Source organism: Talpa occidentalis, unplaced genomic scaffold (assembly GCF_014898055.3).
Source record: "Talpa occidentalis isolate TD23 unplaced genomic scaffold, MPIMG_talOcc4v2.1 talOcc4.2, whole genome shotgun sequence".
Taxonomy (NCBI): Eukaryota; Metazoa; Chordata; class Mammalia; order Eulipotyphla; family Talpidae; genus Talpa; species Talpa occidentalis.
The window spans coordinates 109,197,252-109,216,903 of NW_023602073.1; the positions used below are offsets into that span (position 1 = coordinate 109,197,252).

The 19,652-nt window shown below is 36.0% G+C and overlaps 1 protein-coding gene across 1 annotated transcript in view; it reads left to right on the forward strand.

Moving 5' to 3' along the window:
• SOBP (sine oculis binding protein homolog) overlaps window positions 1-19,652 on the forward strand; it is a 161,630-nt gene that overhangs the window by 7,497 nt on the left and 134,481 nt on the right. Inside the window, exons 2-3 of the mRNA XM_037520174.2 lie at window positions 6,363-6,501; window positions 8,628-8,813. Coding sequence (XP_037376071.1) covers window positions 6,363-6,501; window positions 8,628-8,813 — 325 coding nt within the window. The remainder of the gene's footprint in view (window positions 1-6,362; window positions 6,502-8,627; window positions 8,814-19,652) is intronic.

Consider the following 19,652-nt stretch of genomic DNA (forward strand, 5'->3'; position numbering starts at 1 on the left):
AATATCTAGAAATAAAATTGCTGAGTCAAGGATATGTGGGTTTTGTTTGTTTGTTTGTTTGTTTTTTTAATTTATATCTTTTACATCACTGTGTATTCCCCGGAAAATTCCCATCACTGGCAAACCTTCACCCTAGTCCCTTGTGCTCTTCTCTCCCCTGTTTTGATCCCTTTTCTTCTCCTCTCTCACAGAATGTCTCTTATTTATGGTTGCCTGCTAGTTTTGCATTTTATTATTATTATTGTCCCTCTGTATTACTCCTGTACATGAAACCATTCGATATTTTTCTTTTCCCTTTTGGCTTATTTCACTGAGCATGATCCCTTCTAGCTCCATCCATGTTGTTGTGAATGGCATGAGTTTATCTTTTTGATTGCTGAATAGTATTCCATCATGCGTGTGTGTGTGTGTGTGTGTGTGTGTGTGTGTGTGTGTGTGTGTGTATACACACCACATCTTCTTGATCTGGTCATCTATTTTTGGGCATTTGGGTTGTTTCTGTATCTTACCTATTGTAAATAGTGCTACAATAAACGGGGGTATAGGTGTTCTTTTGAATTAATGTTTTTGTGTCTTTTGGGTAGACTCCTAGGAGTAATATGTACATTTTTAAGGCTTTTAGTGATGGAGTCAAATTACCTTTTCTAAAAGTTGTTGTCAGGCCTCCCCAGGTGGCACAGTGGTTGAGCGCTGGCCTGCCAAGCTGCCTGCAACTTCTGCAGCGCGGGTTCAATCCCTGGCTGCAGGCGCCAGCGAGGGTCCCAAATGGTGTGACAGACCTCTCCTGCCACGCCCGCTGCTCCCCTCAGCAGTGTGTTTCGTCAGTCTGCCTGTTCTGTTCCACGCTCTGGCACTGGTGAATTCTCTCACCCTCCTGCGCTTCTGACTGTACCCAGTGCTTATATAAATAATTAAATAAATCTGTAAAAAAAAAAAAAAAGACAAAGAAGAAAGTACCTTTAAAAAAATAAATAAATAAAAGTTGTTGTCAACTTAAATTCCCAATAGCTTGAGAGTCTTCATTAACACTGGATATTATAATTTGTTTTAACTTTCATTTATTTATTTTTAGAATCAGATATCTGATAATTTTGTTTTATCATTCCTCTCCGTCAATACATTTTTAAAAAATATTTGTGGATGTATCTAAATGTATTAGCACATTTATTGAGTGCATTCTAAGTGCTAGGTATCATGTAAGATGAAGCATAAAATGAAGTAAAAGAGTTCTGTCCTCAATTGACTTACAGTGTATGTGAGATACATAATGTATTTTACTAGAATTGGGGCTTGGAGTCAAAATGGAAATTATATTTGTGGGGAGAGGGAGGACATGATTTTTCCCTCATTTGAATGAATGATTGGGAGCACTTTGAAGACTTTCTGCCTTCTTGGATAGATTACAAAGTTAAAAACACATTAATATTCAGTTATGCAAGACCTGGTATGAAAGAAATAAATGGTGCCTACCTACTTTTTAAGATGTTTGGTGTTTTCAAAATAAAATTATTCATCCTTTTTGAAGACTTTGACATACTTGTGTTACAGAGGTAGTTTAAGAATTTGGAATTACCACTATTTTCAAAGTGACTTGCAGTCAGCTCTATTATTTACCTGGTAAAATTTTCAATTAAAAATCATATAGATTGAACTTTGACACTAGGAATATTTCTACTTGAATAAGGAGAATATTTAATGAATGCCCTAGGAATTAAGTTCAAATAAAAATAAATTTTGCCAGTATCACAAGAACTCAGGAAGAGTTGGGAAATAGTAAAATTTCCTGCTTTCCACCATCTTTCTATGACCTGTTTTTTTTTTAATTCTAGGAAGACATCATGGTTTCAGAATAATCCTTAGGATTGTTTTCTTTCCTCTGGAGTCCTGTAGGCAAGAGAATGGCATCGGAAAGGACAAGGAAGAGGTCTAGGGGTAAAGTATTAGAATTGCAAAGTGGTTAGAGTCAGATATGAGTAAAAAAAATTGTAAAAATGAGATTAAATTTCCAACAATACAAATAGTTAGGAGAATAGTGGCAAATCACTAATCCCAAAGCAGGTGAAATCGTAGTATTAGTATATATGCCATGGATGGAAAGCTCTTTAAATGTGAGAATTATGGACGTGGTTATCTTTGGATTTGCTGACACATTTGACTATACAGAATTTATAATAGAAAAAGATTTAGTATAAGAATTGGAAGATCTGTATTTTAGTTGATTTTACTGGGTGATCTTTCAGACCTTTCATTTACCTACTTGATGCTCTAATTTTCTGGTGTAAAATGAGGATGTTACATACATTCATCAAAAGTTTATTGTGGAAATCAAATACCTAACTTATAGGGTTATTGAACGGAACAAGAGCGTTAAAGGATGTGGAAGCACTGTAAAGTGCTATAAAAGTGTTAGACATTATCATTATAATTATAGTGACCTATTTTCCAAACCCAAATTGGACCACATGGTATGAGAGTGGATTTTTGTGCCACTTCCAAGGGCGAGAGGCAGTCTGCAAAATGTGATTTAGATGCCAGAATATTGAAATTTCTGGCACATTTTGATGGTTTATGGGAGCAATGATAAAATATTTGAACTAGTGGCTGTTCAGTAAAATTTATGATGTGTGATCACTATAATTATGATATTTCTTTGCAAAAGGTATTTTATTTCTTGTATAAGTAGTTGTTGTTTGATTTCACAGAATCTTGGAGCTTGAGGGACTTTAAGAGACTCTACTTAAGTTTGCTGTCTTAAGGTCCAGGACAAATGCAGGGTGAAGATTTTTAGGGAAGCAAATTTTACAATTTCCCTTAGTACAGTAACTTGTCTTATTATTGAACATTCTTGTCTCAAAGATCTCTCAGCATTTTAATGCATCACTTTAAAAAAAAACTTACTTAAACTTATGTAGGAAATGAATTATTTTAAAAATAGAAACCCTTTTAAAGAATAATAATACCAAAAATGTTGGAAAAAACCATTTGAATTCTCTACCAGAAGGACTTGAAAATCCTCATGGGCCATAAACATTGAATTCATTTCTCTTAGAATATATTGTTTCTTGGAGGATAGCTGCAAAAATCTATTTCGTTTCTCAAGCCCATAGCTACCATCAAATTCTTTCTAGAAATGAAAACATTTAAATTACTTATTCATTGGAATTCTTTGATTTTTTAATATAATAGTATGTAAGACAAGGGTAATAGTCTCTTGTTACACTACAAGAAACCTTGGTGTCTTTTTCTGTCATCTTGTTCCTCCTTCCATGAAAGGTGGGGTTTATGGCTTGAAGCCTTGTAACCTTTTGCTTTCTGCTTTTGCAGTCATAGTTTTCAAAATATAGAGGTACATGTTCTTATTTTCAATGACAAGAAAGGGAATGTTTTAGAGTTTTTCACTGACATTTATAGTAACTTAGAAGTCATAGAATAGATCAAGTACTATTGATTGTTCCATGAAGGCTCAGAATTTTTCAGTACAAACCATAAACTAAGTGGGCCTCCCTGGTGGCGCAGCGGTTGAGCGCTGGGTTGCGAAGCTGCCCGCGGCCTCTGTGGCGCCGGTTCGATCCCCGGCTGCTCCCCGGCCACCGGAGGAGGGTCCCACATGGCGCGCAGACCTCTCCTGCCGCCCGCTGCTTCCCTCAGCAGTGTACTTCGGTCCTTCTGCCTGCTCTGCTCCCTGCTCTGGCTCTGGTGAATTCTCTCACCCTCCCGCGCTTCTGACTGTACCCAGTGCATGTATAAACAAAACAAACAAAGAAGCAAACAAATAAATAAAAATGCCTCTATTAAAAAAAAAAAAAAGTTAAAAAAAAATAAAAAAAAAAACAAACAAACAAACCATAAACTAAGTGATGCAGTTAAAATACCCAAATAACATGAATTTGGTGTTAATAATCCAGTTGAGGTTTCAGCCTTTACCCAAACTTATGGATTCTATCCCTGAGATTGGCTCTGAAAGGCTGAATGGATTTGCAGCTGGACTAAAACAAACAAATCTATATCCTTGGCTGGGAAGTTGCTTCATGAATTATGCATCTGTGGCCTTTGTGTCACTTTAGAGGTTAGACAGAACCAGAAAGAGAGGTATCCAGAATCAGATGGTCTACAAAATTGGATATGGTGGCCAAGAGTTACTGTGCCAAAAATTTTTTGTCTCGTTGGCACACTTTTAGAGATTGGGGCAAACAGCATACAGACCAATAGGGTGACTTGAACTTGGCTTTAAACACTGTTGGCAATTGGTTTTTCAATGCAAGGTGCGATCATTATACTTTGAGATTCTGCTGCCAGACCATTGATGGAGGATCTCTATTTGTTAGCTTAGGGACTGTCATTCTCCTGTCCAGGCACTCAGCTTAGTGAAAGAAATTGGGTGTTAGAGGAGATTGACGCCTCATTAAAAGGATTTCTTTTGATTGAGTAGAGCAGCATTTAGCCGAGTCCTCCTCAGTGGTATTCCAGAAGTTGCCGAGCTTATTATTCATATCGATCATATCATCTTTGTGCATTCATGAAAAGAATGTCTATTTAATGTGGACATGACCAGCCATCAGAAAGAGTAAATGCCTCACTAAAGCTTGATATAGCTGACTGTTGGCCTTGTGGATTGTAACACCGAATCAATCTAGCTAGGTTTTTTTTAATTGCTTGTGCACTTTATCATCACAGATCGACCCAGTTGGTTCTCTGAGCTTAAGTGGGCACTAAAGCAAAAGAATCTAACATGCTGTGTGTGGTTTGAAATGCCGAGTTTGTTTTTATGGAGTCAGTAGTGTAATATCTTTTCTTTTTTTATGCAACCCCTGCTGAAATCTGAAATTGTGAAATTCAAGAGAACACAAAACTCACTTTGAGGCTGTGCACACTGTGGCTTAGCCTGGGTGCTCTGTTTCAGGTATCTAAATTATACATTATGGTGCAATTCAGAAATAATATCTTTTAGGGAGAGTGAAGAAAGATTCTTTGAGCCACAGAAAAGGTTAGAATAGTTTTTCTAGCTCAGTCTAGAAGGCTCAGGATGCCTTGCCAGATGGAGGGTTTTTTAATTTATTCAACAAAATTTATTAAACCCTTAATTTGTAGTATAATCTCCTTTTTGTTAAAATTTCTTCCAGCTTTATTGAAATATAATTGGCATATAACATTGTATACTGTTTAGAATATATAACTGTTGATTTGGTACATTTATATATTGCAAAATGATCCCTATCATAGCATTAGCTACCATTCTGCCAAATAGTCACTACCTTTTCTGTAGTGTGAACATTTAAGATCTACTGTCTTAGCAACATTCAAGTTTATAATACAGTAGTATTAGCTATAATCACCAAAGTGTACATTAGATCCCAAAACTTGTTAATCTTGGAATTGGAAGTATGCACCTTTGATCAGTTCTCCTACCCTACATCCCCCTGGTAACTACCACTCCACCCTGTTTGTCAGATCGAGATGCTTTGAAAGTCAAACATGAGCATTAAGTCCACCAACACGCACAGTCTTACCTCTTGTTTCCAGATCTAGCAGTTTTTAAGTTCATAAAAACCATTCGCCTGATAGTGAAGCTTTAACCTGTCCAACTCTAGCTATTATTTTCACAGCTTGATATCTACAATAACAGTATTAATTATATTATATTGATTGATAGTTGATAAAGTATTTCCATTCATTATCCAAAATCTGGGCTGGCCAGTAGTAACCTTAGAGTTATTTGATACTTGTATGCTGCTTATCAGAAGGCAATCATAATGACCTTTAATTTCACAGGGAAAGTCTGTCATTAATGAAATTTGAAAAGCAAATTATGCATTGATTTTTAAAGAATGCTCTTGCAAAAGGGAAAATTAAAAAAAAGAGATCTTTGTAGCTTATTCAGCTTACTTTGTGGCAGTGTTTGACAATTGAGAAATTATTTCTTTACTGAGATTTTGTTTTATCTTAAATGAATCATGTAAAGAAACACCTGAATCAAAAAGCAATTGTGTTTTCAATTAATCTAAGCCACAAGAGGTCGATTAATTGTTTTCATTTTCAAAATCTTTTCTTAGCTATTTCTGTGCTTTAGTTTTCAATATTTTTGTGTTAGTGTATAGACTTTGCAGAAGAATATGCTAAAATATTGGTAAATGCCCTTTTTCTTATTATCTTTAAATTGCAAATGTCTGAAGGCCTGTCATAATTGGATGCACCATCCTGAAATTTAAATGCATTACAATCTTTGAACGTGATTTGAAAAATGAACACAACGCTAGGGGAGGTGGGACAGGGCTGGCAGCAAACGGGTAGTGCAAGCAATTCGATTTATATATTCTTTTAAACTAGTTATTGATTATATAAATAAGTAGCCTGTTTTCTTTTAGAACTTTGCAGAAAACACCATGAATGAACTCCTTGGCTGGTATGGTTATGATAAGGTTGAATTGAAAGATGGTGAAGATATTGAATTCAGGAGCTACCCTACAGATGGAGAGACTCGGCAGCATATTTCTGTTCTCAAAGGTAATGACATTTAATGTCCTTTTGTTCATGCAAAGAAGGATTAACTATCTCAACCTGCCAGAATTGACTTGCTTTGGGACTTGTTTGTTGATTGTGTCAATGGTTGATTTAAATGTGTGCCCCCAATAGTACTTACCTATAAGTAGAATTCCATAGAATTTAAGAGGACAAAAGAGACATAGCTTAATCTCCTTCCAGCAAAGGGAGCTAGCTAGATCAGGGCTAAGGACCTTAAGATCTGTGTATAGTCTTACCTACAACTTTAAAGAAAGGGACAGTGTTTAACTTCCCTAAGACCTTTGATAAATCAGTTGTTGAGGACTGGTGCTTTCTGTTAAGTGAAATGTTAGGTGTAGATTTTAAGACTACAAGAGAGAATCACAGTTAGCTTGGTAATTCTTCCATTGCCTTTTTTGAGTATAAAGGGTTGTAAAGGAAAGCCCTAATTTTGCTTTGTTCTTGAAGTTTTCATCTTTTTTCCCACCCTATAGTCTATCCAGTAAGATGAGGAGTAAGAAAATAGTATGTGACTGGATCCTATTTTCCTCTGTAAGAATTTTCACTAAAGCTGAACCAATGAATGGAAATGTAGAGATTCTAAAGGGTTGAATTAACACTGATTTTATTGGGTAGCAGTGCCAGGTATCTCATGATAGAACCATTGGTGGGTATTGAGAGACTGAATTTACAAACCTAAATTTGGAATGAGTGTTTGGAGAGAAAGAGAGAAAGACACAGAGAGAGAGAAAGAGAGAGAGAGGAAGAGAGAAGAGAGAGAGAGAGAGAGAGAGAGAGAGAGAGAGAGAAAGAAAGAGAGAGAATATGTGCGTGCATTACCACCCCCGCCCCCCATTTGGAGCATTTTAATAAAATGTGGGTAAAACTAATTATTGTCATTGGCAACTTACTTAATCAGTATTTACATTGCATTCAGAATCTATTGGCATAAACTACCTGTTCATGCATTTTATTTCCAGCCACTAAGATAGAGCTTTTCCTTATATACCAAGCAACAAAATGTAAATGAGCTGTCCTGCAGGCATGTGGAATCAAACGTACGTGACAAATTTTATGTTAAGCTTGCTATGAAATTGTACACATCATGTTACAGAGATAGTATCATCAATTTCACTGTAAATGAAAAATGCAAGTCATGATTTTATAGTCTATAAACTAATAGCTTGAATCATACTTGGTCTAAGCAATAATTTTTGCCTCTAGGGAACATGAAGAGTAAGTATATGTTACTAAAGGGAAAAAGGGAAAAAGTTGCTTTCCATGGTTGAGGTTTTTTTTTTTTTAATAATTCATATGCAAGGATACAATTCACAAAGGTAATATTATTATAAATTTTCTTTATTTTCATTTTTGTTAAATTTTTTTTTTAGATTTATTTATTTATACAAGCACTGGGTACAGTCAGAAGCATGGGAGGGTGAGAGAATTCACCAGAGCCAGAGCGGGGAACAGAATAGGCAGGCCGATGAAATACACTGCTGAGGGGAGCAGTGGGTGCGGCAGGAGAGGTCTGCGTGCCATGTGGGACCCTTGCCGGTGGCCGGGGATCGAACTGGTGCTGCAGAGGCTGCAGGCAGCTTTGCAGCCCAGCACTCAACCGCTGCACCACCGGGGAGGCCCCATTTTTGTTAATTTTTAATGGGCATTCATGGATGGAGTGGGCATACCCTGTGAAACATTTTTTTTCTTCCTAATTATTTGCTTCTTTCTCTTTGGTTCCTTTGATTATGTTATAACTTACATTCCTATACACTGGGACCTAGTTACAATGCTGGAGACACCTATTAGATTTTCCCCCCACTAGCCAGAGAGCAAGGCTTGCTAATATATCACTTTGTATATGGAAAAGGTTAATTGCCTCTCAATTTTCTGTAGGCTTTTGCAGTGCTAAAAATCATCAGTATGATACAATTGGGATGCTAGCTATCATAGTGGAGAAAATTATTAAGGAACCCATTGGTGATTTATGGTAACAAGACTGAAAAAGGTCCAGGATGGTCTGTGAAGTTCTGGTAACGAGCTTAAAGATTTGTAAGGAAAAAATTTATTTTGTTATGTGGCCATTTTACTTGAGAAAGTATAGTCAATATGATTTTTTTCTTTTACAGAAAATTCTTTGCCAAAACCAAAATTACCAGAGGACAGTGTTATTTCACCATACAATATAAGCACAGGCTATTCAGGGCTTGCCACAGGAAATGGACTCAGTGACTCACCTGCAGGGTCAAAGGAGCATGGCAATGTGCCCATTATTGTACCTTTAATTCCGCCACCTTTCATAAAGCCACCAGCAGGTAAGTCACTATTGGGGTTTCCAATAATAATAATTTATAGAAAATTGTCTTGTGGATGATTATTAAATATTCAAGTTAATGTTGGAAAAGACTTTTAGGAACTTAAGAAATGTTAGTGAATGTTTTATTTAGAGTAATACTGCTATATTAAGCAAATCCCCCAAGCTACTACTCAAACTGTAAACTTATAACTGACAATAAACTTTTCCTATCACTGACCAAAAATAAAAAGTTATTTTCCTTCCCTAAAATCATCTGTTTAAAATATAAAAGGGTGAAATACTTAAAAAAAATAAGCTGTGTACCAACTGGCTAGCAACAAAAAAAAGTAACCATTGTTGAAGTGGGCCATGGTAGAGACCAGGTCTCCTCTGTGGGTTTTCTGAAGGAAGAAGGAGCAGTTTTATATCTGGTGCGCAGACCCATTACTCAATGTGCCTTCTTTAAATTCACTTAAGAAACAATCTAGATTAACCATCTTTACCAGAGCTCCTTCTTTTTTTTTTTTTAAAAGATTTATTTATACAAGCACTGGGTACAGTCAGAAGTGTGGGAGGGTGAGAGAATTCACCAGAGCCAGAGGGGACAGCAGAGCAGGCAGACTGACGAAATACACTGCTGAGGGGAAGAGCAGGCAGCAGGAGAGGTCTGCGTGCCATGTGGGACCCTCGCCCAGAGGCCGGGGATCGAACCAGCGCTGCAGAGGCTGCAGGCAGCTTCGCAACCCAGCGATCAACTGCTGTGCCCACCAGAGCTCTTTCTTATTCCTGGATAGCTTTCTTTGTGAGCTTAAAAAAAAAAATGTAGATTTGAATTTCATTGTGTGAAAAGGTAATCAATTCTTCTATTTCCAGAAAGTTAGATGGCGGTGGTAGTGCTGGATGGCCATGGACTGGCATTATGTGATATTGCAATCTAGGCTGCACTTATGTTTCACACAGAAGAAGACATTCAATAATATTGTATCTGACTTTGTGTAAACTTTTGGAATTATGCTAGAATGCTTAATTGCTATGCTGGCTATTTTTCTGTATATTGAATTGTACAATGATAAGTACTGAATATTGATAATCATACTTACAACCCACTGAAGTTAATGGATGTATTTTTTAAGGAAAATAGGTACTTGGTTATTTTTTCATAAGCTGTGAAGATATTTGTATATATAAATTCCTGGATTTATAGATATCATTTACATTGTATTCTCTACATTGTATTCTTTACATTGTATTCTTTACAATGTATTCTGTATATTTTTCTTCTTGGTATGGGTATCATCTCTTGCTTATCCCACTAAATTTTAGCAAAAGTGTCCTTTCATACTGAGTTCCTCAGATATGTTGTTAAAATCCATTTCCTGTCAAAATCACTTGTAATTGTGTTTGTCTACTAATTGCTAATGTGATTTATGTATCATACAAAGTTTGCCTTTCTAGTGCCCCTCTTCTCCTTTGGTTGATTGTTTTATGGTGCGAAGGGGCCCAGTTTATCTCCCAGGTGCCAAAGACACATTTTGCATAGGCCAACTGGAGAGATGAGTGGTTACTAATTTTGTAAATGTAGGGTTCATGTTTGTTTGTCCAGTGAGGTAAATGTTGATGATGATGAGGGTATCAAAAAGCCAGGGTGACTAAGTGAAAGGAACATGGACTTCAGAGTCAGAGGGGCAGGGTTTGAATCTCAGCTCCGTCACTTACCAGCTCTGAGAATGGGCAAATGACATAACTCCTCTTCTCCTTAATTTCCCTCTCTGTTAGATGGGGATCACCATTCTACTTCATGGGATTGTTGTGGCCATGAGATGAGAAAATGCATATAAAGCACCTAATGTAGTACCTGCAGTAGGAAAGCCATTGAGTAAACATCATGCCTCTTTTTTTGCAGTCCTTATTCTGCCCTAGGGTTATCATGCACATAATTTGTGCATAGAAAGGTGTGCATCCAAATGCAAATTCCCTTCTAAGATTTATTTGAGCAAAGCAAACAGCTTTAGAAATTAGCATAGCTGAGGCTAACATGAATTTGGCATGCCAAAAAAACCTGCCCTGGAGTTTCCTGCTCAGCCAGCCACGTGGAATTCAAGCACACAGCTCCTATTTAACTCTAATTCCACATCAGATCAGGAAATAAATATGCAAAGGGATAGAGGCCAAAAATGGAGCCTTGGAAGTCTTAGATGTAGGAACTCTGAGGAATTAGAAGCCAGAGTAACTGAACACCAGTGGTTTTATGCTGTCTTCCATGGAATTCCAAGGCACTTATCTGTTGAAAACAAAATGTAAGGAAGGACATGTTTAATTTTCTCTGTCTGTTTGAGACCTTGACTCTATCCCACTCCAGAGTTCTTGTGACAAAATAAAGATACAGATAGTTTCTCTGCTTTCAAGGAGCTCATTTTGTAACTGAGCTCCTCAGCAGAAACTTATAAGAGAGATGAATTTTAATTTAGTCATATTATGTAGCACGGGGGTCAGTGAACTTTTTCTGTAAAGGGTTAGATGATATTTTAGGCTTCGGGTCGGTCACACTGTTTCTATCAAAGCTACTGACTTCTGGTGTTATAGCAGAAAAATGGCCTGGCTGTGTTCCAATAAAACTTTATTTACAAAAAAGGCAGCAGACAGGGTTTCACTAGGAACTGGAGTTTGCTGACCCTTGCACTGGAATAAACCTGGCAAGCATCTCATGATAACAAGGAGGTGAATAGTTTCTAAGAATCAGGTGGCGAGCTTTGCCAAGGGGCTCTGTGTAATATCATAAGGGAGGGCAGGAAAATAGTGGGGTTTTCAGGCTTGTGGTAAGCTCTGGCACATTGGGTGTTCCACCAATATTTGTTGAATAAATGAATGTGTGACTGATATTCAGATTCCTTTTGTAAATATATAGGGCAGTATACTTTTTTGTACACAGAGAAAATGCTCGTATCATGTCTGGATTAGTCCCAACCTGTCTGACTTGACCATGACTTCCTTGACCATGATGTGAGTGATTATCCATGCAAAAGTGAGGACTACAAATTAGCTAAAATAATTTTAGTTCTTCCTTTTGCTGAAACTCTTAACAGAGTTGTTATTCAAGGTAATTGAGCCCAGGCACACTCATTTTTCAATTTTCCATCCATGTACAGGTTCATGTGGTAAGCTAGTAAATGGCACGATTACTAGAACCACAGTGTCCCTCAATAATCAGCCTTGGGTAACTTAGAGTTGACTGTATCATCCACCTCGACGGGCAAGGAAGTCGAGGAAAGAAAATAGCTTTTAATGTTCAAATTGTTGTTATACTATAAACTGGCTATGTGAAAAAGCTAATAAGGCCTTATGTTTGGATTAAATTCCTTGCGGTTTATGAAACTCATTCAAATTCATTATTTTACTTAAATTGATCTTTACAGTAAGCCTGGGAAATAACATGTAGATATCATTAAATAAAGAACTGAAGCTCAAGTAGGTTAAATGGCTTCCTCAGAGTCATGTCGCTTCTGAGTACTTGACCTAAGACTGGTTTGTCTTCTGACTACTAATCCAGTATTCTTTTTAATATAAAGTTGCCTTTTCAGCAAACGTATACAAAACTTTCCTAGACTGTATCATAATAAGAATATATATTAGTTGGCGACTTCAGAAACAGTAGACAAGAGATACAACTTGTTCCTGTAAAAGATTGTTTTTGAAAGGGCACATCTTTTGGGAAATGTAAGTTCTTCTATAAACCTGAGGATCTGTGGATCTGTGAATTGGTGTGACCCAGTAGGGGTAAAACCCCAGCTTGGTTTTAAAGTGCTTGCCATCATGAGGCAAGTTGCTTGTCTTCTCAGGTAATAGAGGCCCCATCTGATCAGGCACTAGTTCTGAAGAGTATTTCTTGTGCCTGGGCGGACTCACCCCTGGATCCCATCCATGTTTGGCAGCCCATGGGCCCAGTGGAATACCCCTGATTGGGACCATGGTGATACCACACTCTTTTTGGATTTCCATTCTCCTTTTGCACAGCTGCATACAGAAATGTGGGTGTAGCTGATTTCTGGGTGTGGGGAGCTGCTTTTATGTTCCTGTCCCCCTTGTCTCCTGAGAGGGGAAACTCCCTGTGTCTTGGTGATTACTGCAAGCATTGACCCTGCTTTGGCCAAACATGTTTTTGTCCGTCTTTCAAGCTAAACTGCCCTTCCCCCTTCAGAGAGAGAATCTGGCTCTTGGTTTGTGACATCACAGTCGTTACTATGGTAATAGACTTGTTATAAACACAGGATAATAGCCCGGATTTTGCTATTTTTTCCCCCTCCAAGTGGTGAAGGGAATCACCGTGAGTCGTAAATAAAAATCACAGCCTTCTCTGGAATCTCTAGGAGATGGACAGAATAAGGCTTTGCCATATAGGACAGGGCCATTAAAAAAACAACAACAAAAAAAACTGTTATAAGAATATTATCAGACAATGATAGAAAGTATCGACCAACTCTTTTTCTTTGTATGCAGACGTTCTTTTATCCTTTTAGTTTGAACTAATGTGAAAACCTCCCTCTTTGCTGATTTTAAAAATCACAGCATGAAAGTAGTCTGAAATGTCAGAAAATACATCAGCAAGAGTTTTGAAAGATAACTCAGGTTAATTACATTGTAACCTTGCTGTAATTCTCCTCATATTAAAGCTTTTATTTAATATGGGTTCAGTCCTCTGGGACTTCATTCAAAGAGGGTTGTGCTGGTAAAGGACTTTCAGCATGGATTGTAAGGACTATACTATAGTGAGTGTCTATCAAAATACTTACATTTGTTCTGTAACCCCCAAGTTTGACTATGAAATAAAGCATTCAAAACAGATTTTAAATAGTTTTTTTTTTTTTTTTTTTTTTTTACAAAGATGTTATAGTGGTCTTTACTCCTTTATGAGTGTGCTAGTCCTCAGCCTCATTGACAGGATGTCAGTCCTCTGTACTGGCTGGTTAGCTTTGGGTCTCTCCCCTTGTCTCCCATTGGTTAATTTGGACTTGAACTGGGATATTTAACTCCTAGACTCAGAGGTACTTCATGACAACATTTTTCTCCCAAGAATTAAAAAAACAAGCGAACAATAAAGCTATATTATTGTAATTGTTTTTTGTTCACGAGAAAAAGATGAAATGCAACAACCTTTTCTAGTGAAAGTTTCACGGAGCCCTGCTGCAGAAAGCACTGTGTATCTAGGAAACGTCATTTAGATCTGAGTCTTTTGACAGGTTTTCCCAGAGGCTTACTGCTTGCCTATTACAAGTCCACAATCCCTCTAAATCCCCGAATACTTTGAAATGAAATGCGGAAAAAGAGAGAATATTCCTCTTTGGATGCATTTAAATGGCAGTTTTGAAAAAAATATCTTTTACCTCCATTGGTAAATGGTCTTATTCTTATTCCCCACCATGTTTTCACGTGTGGAGTGAAAGGGGAGGTCTGTGCACAGGGTGCAGGCAGGTTTGTGTGGAGGGAGACGAGATCAAGTGCCTAAGACCAGCTTGATTTCCTGTGTGGAGGATCGGCTTGTCTTTCTTTGAAAACAATGACCATTTTCTGTCCTCCAGGATGGTTTGCTTTCAGTGAGCTTTCCAAATTTGTGTTCAGTCACAGTCATGAAAATATGATACTCTTTTTCAGGCAAATCTTGAAATTCTTAAGAGGTTATAAGAACTGGGCTCTGAGGAACCATTAGCTTAACTGAGAATATGGAAACATTCACGTGATCTGCTAAGCTCTGTGTGTATAGCCGAGTAACCCAGAGTTAATAAGCATGTTACTTTTTGGCTCTTAAAAGTCTTTCATGGAGTTGTACTTGCAGGGAAGTGGGAATCAGAATGTGGTTTGCATTATGATCATTATTTATTTTATCTGTTATTTAATATTCTTGGAGCTTGCATATGAATGATGTATTCCAAATAGCCATTGAGAAAACAGGATTTAATCAAAATTGCTTTGCCATTTATTTATTTGTCCAACTTTTAAAATATGATTATTAAATAAAATTACCTAGAGTTAATGGGATTTGGATGACTTGCTATTTATATAGCAGATACATTTCTCAAAAAAAAGAAGAGATTCACTGAACCCTCAGATTTGGAGAATTTTCCAAATCACTCAGGACAAGGACGGGAAGAACTATGGTGAATCGCAGGCACAGGAGTAGTTAGTAACAGTAATAATATAATCACATCATAGCTAAAATTTTTGGAGTGCTTATTAGGGACTAGCATTGTGATAATAGATTATCTCATTTAAATTTCACAGCAACTCTATGTAGATGCTATTATTAATTTTATTTTATAGATAAGGAAACTGAGACCCAGAAAAACTAAGCAATTTCCTTGAGATCATACAGGTAATAAGTGGCAGAGCTTATATTTGAACGTAGTCATCATGTCACCTTAATTCACAGGCTTGGCCACAGGATTATCCAATATACTATGCCAGTTTTTCAACTATATATTTACAGAATGTTATTCACATTGTACTAGATAGTGCAAATATGTATATCATCTTCCTTGGCCAACAAGAATTTTAAGTGTAGTTGGTACATATTTAAAAACATTCTAGTTTGACTTTGAAAAGTATAATATAATTTTAGTAGCATTGGAGGTGCATAGTAGGAGTAGAAAGGCAGTTAAAGTGAAATAGCAGAAAGTCTAGAGGGATAATCAAGAACTGCTGTATTTTACAATTGAGGGAACTGACATCGGAAACATAATGTAGGCTAGAAGTGGTTTAAAAAAAACAACAAAATGAAACCTAAAAATGTTAACTACTCTGATAGGGGCGCTTTTTCAGCTTTTTTTATACTGTCTTGAAGAGGCATAAGTCGAGTTTCAGTATGCTCGGCTCTTTTTAAGGTCAACTGGAAGATGTACTTTGAATGGTAGGTAGCATGAGAGGATGAAAAAATTACCAGAACCAATACCCAGGAGACCCCAGTTGTTAACACCAGCTCTTCCATTTACTGACTGTATAATCTTGGATAAGCTACTTAGTTTTTCTGAACCTCAGTTTCTTTGTTTGGAAGATTGATGTGTTAGTTTAGATTATCTGTCTTTTCTCTACATTTATAAAATTCATATTTTGTGACTTGTATAGTGAATTACCCTCCTGATTTTATGATTTGAAAAGGTCTATTTTAGTATGCCTTAATATGTATTTGTTAATTGTTTGGACATATTTAAAAGAAAACTCACCTGTGTTGGTAGCTATGGCAACCTGAAGTGTGATGGAAGATTTATACTACTTAGGGCAACTTTCAATGATTGTTAATTTTTTCTGTGGAAGGTGAGTGATCTTCACTCAAATAAGAGCTATACAATTTAGAAAAAATGCTAGAAAATTTGAAATGTGAATAACTAAAAAGTCTATGTCACACATATATTACTAGACTTAATCATTTTGACATTAAACCTAAGGAGTAATCACTGGAAATAATTCTCAGATTCTGCAAAAGAGAGGTCACACTATGTTAATTGAATTTGCCAAGATGGGTACAAAAGGAAATAGAAAACCTAAGTAGTCCTACTTCTATTAAAGGAATCACATAATTCAGTATTTTCTATAAAGAATATTCTAGACCAAGATTCTAGCTTCAGCAGTAAATTCTACCAAACTTTTAAGGAAAAAATGAAACCAAACTTAAAGAAACTTCTAAAGTAAACAGAAAATACAAAACATTTGTTCATTTTATGATCTCAGCATAATTTTGATACAATGATACGGCAAGGGCATTAGAGGGAAAAGTGATAATTGAATATAATTGGAATATAATTACATTTAAATGGAAAATTTCTGTTTATTGTGAACACTGATTCAAAAAACCTGAACAAAATCATAGAAAAACAAAACCAGTTTGGATTTTTTCTAGCAATGAAAGGTTTAAAATTAAAAAAAAAATCAGTCATTGTAATTAACCACATTAACAGAATAAAATAAAACCTCACACAGTATTCTCAATAGATGCAGAAACATAATTGATAAAGCTTAACACAATTAATAATATAAACTCTTAGCAAAGTTGGAATAGAATGGGACTTCCATAGTATGCTTAAAAGTATCTACAAAACAATCTAGAGCAAACATAATTCAAACATCAGGGTGAAATATCAAAAAAATTCCTTTTGATATGAAAAATGACATGAAGATAACCACTATCGCCACAGCTATTTAATTTTATACTGGAACTCATAGATTGAGTGATAAACTAAGAAACAAAAATATAGGATTTGAAAGGTAGAAATGGGGTTTTGTTTAGAGCTTATTCCCCCCCCCCACCTCTCTACAGGTAAATTGTTCTAATTAATGAATGTATTGGAGATAAAGTAATCTAAAGAAGCAGATTCTTCCTAAATTGATTTATATATTTAATTCAATTCTGATGAAAATTCTAGCATAAAATTTTGTGAAACTTAGCAAGTTGTTTCTAAAATTTATATGGAGATTCAAAAGGGCAAGAATAGCCAAGACAATCCTGAAGGAAAAAGAAACACCAAAATTGAAAGACTTATACCAAAAGACTTACACATTTAATGTAAATCTAGAATAATTAATAATATTAAAGATATACATATAAACCATTACAGCAGAGTTCAGAAACAAATGCAAAGAGAGACTTGATTTATGACAACTGTATTAGTCAACTTGGGTTACCGTAACAAGATACTATAACCTGGGTGGCTTAAATAACCAAAATTTATTTACTCACAGTTGTGAAGAATGGAAGTTTAAGATCAAGATCATCAGGGTTGATGTCTGGTAAGGACTGTCTCTGTGGGTTGCACACAGCCACCTTCTTCCTGTGTCCTTAGGTAGCAGAGAGAGCACCATGTGTGGTGTCCCTTCTTATAAGGATGCTAATCCCACCATACCATGGGACTCTCATGACCTCATCTAACCCTAATTAACTCTCAAAGTCCCCCTCTCCGAATACATTGGAAATTAAAGCTTTAATATATGGATTTTGGCAGGACTCAAACACCTAGTCCCTAACAACAGGGATGGCAATATAGAGTAATGTGGAAAGGATTGTCTTTTCAAAAAAGGTACTTATGGAAAAAAATAAATGTTGAATTCATGACTTCACTCCATTCAAAAAAATCAGTTCTAAGTAGGATTGTTCACCTAAATGTAACAGGCAAAACAACAGAACTTATAGAAGAAAGTCTAGGAGAATATATTTCTGCTCTTTATTAGGCCAATATTTCTTAAAGTATACCTGAAAAGCACTAAACCTAAAGAAAAATTTTGCTTGAATGGATTCTTAAAATTAAGAATTTTTGGTGGTTAAAGACATCTTTCAATATAATAAAAGGTATATCACTGACTGATAGTTGTAATGCATGTCCTAGAGAACCCCTATAAATAAAAAAGAAAGTAGACCAGTAGTAGAACAGGCAAAATATATGTACAAGAACTTTACCAATGAAAATATCTTAGTGGCCCATAAACACATTAAAAGTTATTCAGTCTCTTCCATCTTTAGGGAAATAATATTTAAAATCATAGTGAGATATAAGTACACAAACATTAGAACAAAAAAGACTGACAATACCACATGATGAGAAGGATGTGGAGTAACTAGAACTCTTATGAATTGCTGGTAAGAGTGTAAGTCAGTATAACTTCTCTTGAAAGCTGATTACCAAAATCTGTTAATGCTGAACATACATATATCCTATTATCCAATAATTCCATGTTAAATGTATATTCAATACAAATGTGAATATATGTAAGTGAAAGACATATAGAAAAACCTTTGGAATAGCATTTTTTCACAGTAGCTAAAAACTGAACACAATCCAAATGCTCGCCAGCAATAAACAGCATGGTCTTTTAGAGGTTCCTTGAATGTGAACAGTTGAATGTGAAATTCTGCATGTATCATATATGCATAATTCAGGGGAAAAGATCTTTGTCTTAAAAATATTAAGTCCTTGTCTTAGATACCTAGATTTCAAAAATAAGGTGTTTTTTCTTAATTTTAACTTTTCTTCTGATATAAGTGACTAAACCCAAGAATGTAATTTCAACATTTTATCCTATATCTAGTCTCCTTCTAACTTTCTCATATGAAGTATTTAAAATTTCTTTATTCTTTACTGCTTAGGAATTATCTATTTAAAGTAAATATATTTTGGTAAAAATCTATAAAATAAGTTATATATATAAATATCCTTTACAGTGATCTACTTAAGAGCTGCTTTTGATATGGTGTAAATGGAGAGAAATGAAGAGGCAGTAGGTGAATGACAAAAGTAAGATACATAAAACTCTACACCTGCTTTGCCAGGGCTACCATTGTCCCCCAGGGGACATTTGGCAATATCTGGAGATAGTTTTGGTTGTCACAACTAGGAGAGGCATGTAGTGAGCAGAGGCCAGTGCTGCTAAACATCCTACAATGTACAGGACATATACAACAAAAAAACAACAGTCTGGAAATGTCGATAGTGTCATAGTTGAGAAACATGGCTCTACACTGATGATGACTTTGTGTATAGAACACCTCTTGTTCACCATTCCAGATTTTCTTGACCCCATCTCTTAAACTCCTGTGATTGCTGTAGTAGTTGGATAACTTAAGCATGTACATTCTGAATGGTCTTGCTTCTGGGGCATACATCTCTAGTTTCTTACTCTGGGGCTTCTCTGAGATGGTAGCATTGACAAGATGTAAATTCTTTTGGGACTTGCTCACACAAGCTCAAGCCAAAAGAGAGGGGAATTAACATACTGGCTCAGTGGAACTTGAGACTTGATGAATAAACTCTTCCTACTCTTGCCCCTAGATGAATAGTTATGAAATATGTTTTATTTATTTATTTATTTTTTTTTAATAGAG